Here is a 7,246-nt window from a genome sequence, read left to right on the forward strand (position 1 = left end):
CTGTGCTCCGCAAATGGGAGAGGCCACGACAGTGAGAGGCCCGCATAACGCAAGAAAAAAAAGTTAAAAAAAAAAAAAAAAAAAAAAGACCTAATAAGCAGTTTGGCTTCAGAACCTGCCTTCTTCAGGGCTATACTCAATCGAGATAACAGAACTTATACAAAACTTATACAAAATCAAACAAGTCAGATGAGTCAAATGGCCATGAATCTCTACTTGAGGCACGCCACATTTCACAGCTAAATAGAGTCATTTGTAAATAATGAAAAATATATAGACTTATCCACTCATTCCTCAGAAGACTCAAACAAGATAAAGAACTGTCCTATCAAATGCACCAATGTGTAGTTATACAAGAGCAGATAAAAATTTTAAAGATGATTTCCAGCTTTCTTTTCTATGAAAAGACGTAAGTTTTGGAGGAGCAAAAAATAATTAGTACTATTGGTAGTTACTGAGAAGAGCATACAGCCAAAGATGTAATAATGAAACCTTGTTTTTTTTTTTTTTATATATATATCTTGATATTTGTGTTCCTGAACATGCAATGTCTCCCTCAAGGGCACAAGGTGGCAAGAACATGGGCCTGGAACTAGAGAGGTGAAAACACACAAGTTAGTTCTGCCACTTAACAGCTTCTTGCTTTGGAGCAAGGCCTTCAGGTTCTAACCTCATGTTTCTTATCTATAAAATGGGTATTAAAATGATGGTTCTGCATAGTGTCCTAAAGTCTAAGTAGGGTCCTGGATGCAGTCTCCTGTTTGATGTTCCCGATAGAACTTCCCACTATTTGAAATAACCTTCATCTGTTTGTTTACCTGTTTATTGTTTGCCTCCCTATCTAGTAAAGAAATTCAAGGGGGACAGTGTCTTTTCTCTTCCTTTCTCAAAGTTGTTGCCCATTCCCTCTTAAGCTATATTACCTAACTCATCTTTAGGAGTTTTCCAAACAAATACCATTGCAGATACTAATGATTCCTGGGTATAATTATCCTTAACCCGCATGAGTTCCTTCATGATAATTTATAATACAAAAAAAGTTTACAGTAATTGCAAGACTGAAGTTGGTCATTTTTCAAGTTATATTTACTACATCTGCAGTATAAAGCATACAAGTCACTGTGAGAAGCTCACCTTGTAAGGCCATATATATATATATTACCCTTATAAAACAAAATCCAGAAATACAGAACATCCTGACCTCTAAGTTTCCTTACTTGTTACTCAAGAAACTGATTTAATATGCATAAATGTGCAAGAATTCAAAATATGCAACTGAGGGGAAATCTCTTTACACAACAATAGAACCAAACAAGCTCCTGTGGATTCAGAGGTTCAAAGCTAAGTCTTTATCAAAGAGCATTCTTTGGATAAAATGGTTATTATATTTCTGTTGGCCTTTAAGAAATCCCTCAAAATAATCTTGCAGCTGTTTAAAGTAGCTAACTCTACTGATACTGGATGTGTCTCTGGTCTGCACCTAATGAAGCTTGAGTTATGGAAAGCAAAGCTGATTTTGTGCCCACAAAAATGAAGTATTTTTAAAAATACAGTTAATTTTTCATTTTGACTGATTTTTCTAACCTCACATGCTGGCAGTATTTTAATGCCAAGCATGAAGTTTTAGACTCCCTCAAAACTAAGCAATGGGTGATACTAGGTGATCTTCACTCATTAGTCAGTCATAAGAGAAAGAGAAAATGCCAAAGGAGAGTTGTGATTATTATCTCAGAGGTAGTAATTTTCCTCATCATAACCCCAAGTTAGCAGTGATTTTTATGTTATAACTTTGTTTATTCAGGAATAGGCTACTTTTAAAAACTATTACATCAGAATTTGAACTACTTTCCTTTTACACTCTCAGATATGGCAGAGAAGAGGTGGCTAGGGAAACTGTTGAAATTCTCCCAAGTGTACGGTTAATACATACTTACTTCATAGTGCTGAACTGATGACTTCCGAAGAAAAGTCCCCAAATTCTTATAGGTGGAAAGAGGAATATTCTGTAAGCATTGTAATTCTCCTAGCCAAGATCATTACTCTATTATTAGCATACAATCTGGCAATGAATGGCTAACAGCAGCCACAGGGCACTATAGGAGAGAGGGAGGGGGAGTGGGGAGAGGAGAAAGGGGAGACAAGGGGGAAGAGGGGGTGAGGGAGGAGTGAGTGAGTGTGTGTGTGTGTGTGTGTGTGTCTATTGAGGGTGAGTTGAGAGATATTTAAAATTCCTTCCCTGCATTCAGTCTTTGCTACTGCTTTTGACATGTATCAATAGATAATCTACATGTAGAGAAATATCTAAAAAATATAACATTTGGAAAGTATACTAAATATAAGAACCATCCAAAGAATAGTTCTTATTGCATTTAATCCAACATTTATACCAGTTCTTTTATATAAGTACTAGGTGCTAGAAAGAGTGAAAATCTATAGAGAGATAAATAAAACAGGATTTTGAACTCTTATATTGTTGATTCCAAGTATTAATACAAAAACATAGATTCATAACAAAAAAAACCCCTCTAACTAGGGATAAACTAATTAGCAGCAGCCACATAAAATTAATGCTTTTCAATTTTTTTTATTTTTAGGAACTGATTTGTTCTTTTCTAATGATCAAGTTACCACATTTGAGTTAGTATTTTACAGTTACTCATATAAAATTTTGATTATGAACACAAATTAGCACAATGACCATCTCCCTTTTCCCCATAAGATTATCAAAGTCTGTAAATCTCTTTTGGCTACCAAGAGCGTGTGGTCTTCCTCAACTCCATTTAATTTTGATAATTGAAATCATATAATCAGTTAGTCAAATATCAGCATGGGGGCTTTCCTGGTGGCGCAGTGGTTGAGAGTCCGCCTGCCGATGCAGGGAACACGGGTTCCTGCCCCGGTAGGGGAAGATCCCACATGCCGCGTAGAAGCTAGGCCTGTGAGCCATGGCCGCTGAGCCTGCACGTCTGGAGCCTGTGCTCCGCAACGGGAGAGGCCACAACAGTGAGAGGCCCGCGTACCGCAAAAAAAAAAAAGAAAAAAATCAGCATGATGCTTCTGTCAACTTTAAAGTTCACTTCGGTAGGTAAGTGCCTCAGGGAAGAACTGCTGCTCTTGTCTAGGGTGTGAGAAATATGATTAGGCACCCAGGCTCTCCGAAGCATGGGGCTGACTCAGGAGCTGAGCCACCAACTAATTTGAGACCTTAATTTCTTAATTTCTCAGTACCTCAGTAACCTCATTTCTAGGCAGATGATAATAATCCCCACCTCACAGGGTGGTGATGAGGATAAAATGACATAATTCACACATATTCCTTATACCAATGCTTTGCTCATGATGACTCCTCAGTGAGTAATTATTAACTATTATTAAAGTTTCTTTCCAAGTCCAAGTTATTTTGCATTGTCCACCCTCATCAATGCAATGCTCTTGTGTTATTCACTATATCATAGAGACCAGGTAGTATTTCCTTTTTTTTCCATTCAATCTATTTTCAAACTTTCTCTTTTTTTTTTTTTTTGTTTGGCTTTTCATACTTGTTTTCTGTTCTGTTCTTAAGATAAATTTTGAAAACAGGCAAACAAATCTGACTTGTGTAATATGATGGGTTGTGAAAAGTCCTTATTATATACTTCGGTGATCCATATCTCTATCAGGATAGAGAACATTTCCATAAGCCCAGAAAGTTTCCTCTCATATCCCTTTCCATTTGATCCTTCCCTCAACTGCACAAAGGCAATGTCCTGAATTTTTTTAACCATAGATTAGTTGTCTCTGCTCTAGAAATTCAAGAATACAAAAACTCAAAAATAACATTACCATAACTCTTTAATTCATGAGGTATAAATTCCAAACAAATACCAACATATGAAATGTGTAATGAGTCAAATAAGATAATTCCACTTAAGCTTACATTAGACATCAAATTTGCTTTTACTATTGATATTTAATTTGAGCTGAAAATAAGTTGTCTTGAAGATTAAAACTGCCAGCATAATTTTTACCCAAGTTCAGAATAGAGGAGTTTTAGTTCCCTACATTCCTCTCATTACTTAGGTATTAAAGAAGCCAAGGGGATATTACAGAAAAAAAAAAAAAAAAGAAATCTTTGAGCATGAAACTTGGCTCGTTCCCTCTCTCTCTATATATATATTGATATATTACACTTACATGTAAACACATATTAGCATATAAACTTTGCTTTCATACTAATTTAAACATTTAAAAACAATTAGCTTAGTAGATTTCATTTCTTAAATGTTTTCTCATCTCAGTATTTTAAGCTTTTCACACTATTTTTTAAACAATAAAATATGGATATGCTTGAGATATTCAAGGTATTTTAGTTTGTTAATATTTTTGAAGATATCTTACTGTTTTAACAAATACTAAGGATCAACGAATTAGTAGCAGCTGTATAGAATTAATGATTTTTCTATTTTTAGGCTGTTGAGCTGCACCCCACAGGCCTACAAGGCTTGTGCTTGCCCAGCTTCAAGACCAAAGAGCCCAGAGTCAGTGACAGAGCCATCAAAGGTTTAATGGATGGGAGATCTTACATGTCTGAAGCAAGGTTCTGGAGCAACACCCCACCATGTATGCGGCTCACGCTGAAGCAGGACAAAGCAGGCAGGCATCACTCCCACGGGCAGGGGGAGGTTACCGCTTATAAGGGAAATTGACGGCAGTTTGGCTCATCAGTTACCAGGGAAACCAGCAGAGGGGCCCGCCCCTAACTGCCCCTTTGATAGGCTATCATGGTGGCTAAAATTAGAACAATCATTAGCTGGGTCATGGGGCAAGCATGTAGGAAGGTCTGTCAGGTGAGTAGGGTATAGGTGGAGCAGGCACTGGTTTAACAGGGGACTTACAGAGAGCAAGAGAACAGCTATCTTGAGTGGCCTGACCATACATAGGTATGGATTTATTTTAATATAAAACTGACTACAGGGACTTCTGGTGGTCCAGTGGTTAAGACTCCATGCTTCCAATGCAGGGGGCACGGGTTCTATCTGCGGTAGAGGAGCTAAGATCCCACATGCCGCACAGCCTAGCCAAAAAACCCCAAAAAAACCAAAACAAAAAACTGACTACAACTTGCTGACCAAATTTTCCTAATTATGCTAATCAGTAGTTAAAAAATTGTAAATAATGAACTGAAAAGCATACATGAACAGTTTTGGTGTCCATTTTCTTCACCAAGAATAATGAATCAGTGGGCTTTGCATTCTATAATAATATTATTATTATTATTTTATTTATTTTTTTTTTTGGTACACGGGCATCTCACTGTTGTGGCCTCTCCCATTGCGGAGCACAGGCTCCGGACTTGCAGGCTCAGCGGCCATGGCTCACGGGCCCAGCCGCTCTGCGGCATGTGGGATCTTCCTGGACCGGGGTACAAACCCGTGTCCCCTGCATCGGCAGGCGGACTCTCAACCACTGCGCCACCAGGGAAGCGCCTATAATAATCTTATTATTAACTGATGCCAATACTACAAACATTTCACTGAAGTCAGTACGCATTTCTAAATAAAAGAAGGCAACCTGGAAAACACTGACACATTTACCTTTGTAGGTTAGCTTGAGTCGTGGAATATTTTGCTTAGACGTTCCAGTGACTGGAAGAAACAGCATGGTCATGCTTAGCATCATCAGGGCATGAAAAAGGTAAAAATCATGGTTTCTGGACTTTGGTCTCTCATCTTTAGTAACAATCATGATGAAAACAATGTTCTGTTTCAAACAGCGTTAATTTAATCTAAAAAGAAGAAAAGAACTATTAATATAGCAGTTTGCAGATTTTCCTACACTTACTAAATTATAATTTTCTGAATGTATGTAGATTAAAAAAAATACTTGCTCCTTCTCTCTTGTTCTGCTCTTAGAAATTGTTGCAAGGGAAACGAATCAGAACTGAGTAATAAAATTCAGGTCTGGCTTTTACTCAGAGGACATGAGTACAGAACTAAAAAGTCAACTACTTATGTTAATTAGCAACTATTCTTCTACTAAAGTTTTTGTTTTGTTTTGTTTCATGCAAATATAGGAGTGAACAATTCTTTCTGTAACTTGATGAATTCTTGATCAGATAAGAATACTGGTAGAAGCCTACACTTTCCCCATACCATCCTCAAATGAAAAGATCCTCAAGCAAAATTTAATAAAAGCTGTCATTTTGAGAGAGTTCGTTTCTGACAAAAAATATTTTAACAGTTCACCTAAAATTGGGACAACTGGACATGATCAGGTCAGGGCCACCAGTATAGATTTTAGGCCTGGGACAAGGCAATCTTACCTGCACCCTATACTACTCCACACAGGGCAGCACTGAATATAAAAACAAACTGTAAAATGTAAGGGTTTATAAGAGGAGGCGGTTTTCAACTAGGTTGCCATAAACAAGCTGCCTTGGTTGTCTTTGTTAAGACACGGAATAAATCAAAACACACATATTTCAAACTAAGTCTGGTAATAATAATTACAAATAATATTCGTTGAGTATTTACATGAACCAGATAGTTTTTAAGAAGTGTGTTACATAAATTAAATCACTTAATGCTGTTAAATTAATGAAAGAAGTAGGTCATTAGACTGAGGTGGCTCTAATGCCATGGTAGCCTACCTAATCAAACAAAATCTAAGCCTGTAAATGCCTCAAAGCTATGAACTCAGAACTCTAAGAACAACCAGTTAACTAGGCTTTAAGCTATAGCCAATAAAATAATTTCCTTTCTTTGTCTCCTAAGTCTTCGCCCTAATATCCTATCAGTGGGGTGCTCCTAACCACTTCCAGTTTGGTGCCGTGCAATTCAAACTGATTTTTGCTCAAATAAACTCTTAAAATTTTTAAATATGCCTCCGTTTATTTTTTAATCAATGCTAATGACAGTCAAGAAAGATAGGTAATTATTTTCCTCATTTTACAGATGAGGAAACTGAGGTACAGGGTTTGATAATTCTCTCAAGGTCATGCGGTAAATAAGAGATGGATTGAAACATTTGTTCTGGACTTCAGCTAGAATCAGCCTCCTTAGCCCCTAAGTCTTTAGGTGCTTTTCATTATGGCAGAATCAAGTGACCTTCAACTCTTGATGCAGTCTTCAACTTCTCTTCTTTCTCCTCGACATCTTCTAATAAATAGTCCACAGAAAGGATCTTGCTATGCGTACTTCCTGGGAGGATTCCAGATGTGGTACCTGCTTCAAGTGCCAATAATTTCTTGGTAACAGTTTTGGCCATA

General features: G+C 37.2%; 1 protein-coding gene across 1 annotated transcript in view; it reads right to left on the reverse strand.

Moving 5' to 3' along the window:
- The window catches only part of SEMA3D (semaphorin 3D), a 144,978-nt gene extending 139,214 nt beyond the window's left edge, over positions 1 to 5,764 (reverse strand). The window contains exon 1 of the mRNA XM_007463741.1: positions 5,574 to 5,764. Coding sequence (XP_007463803.1) covers positions 5,574 to 5,724 — 151 coding nt within the window. The 5' untranslated portion in view covers positions 5,725 to 5,764. The remainder of the gene's footprint in view (positions 1 to 5,573) is intronic.
- Between the last annotated feature and the right edge of the window lie 1,482 nt (positions 5,765 to 7,246).

The sequence above is a fragment of the Lipotes vexillifer genome, unplaced genomic scaffold (assembly GCF_000442215.2).
Source record: "Lipotes vexillifer unplaced genomic scaffold, Lipotes_vexillifer_v1.1 scaffold427, whole genome shotgun sequence".
In the NCBI taxonomy this organism is placed as follows: domain Eukaryota; kingdom Metazoa; phylum Chordata; class Mammalia; order Artiodactyla; family Lipotidae; genus Lipotes; species Lipotes vexillifer.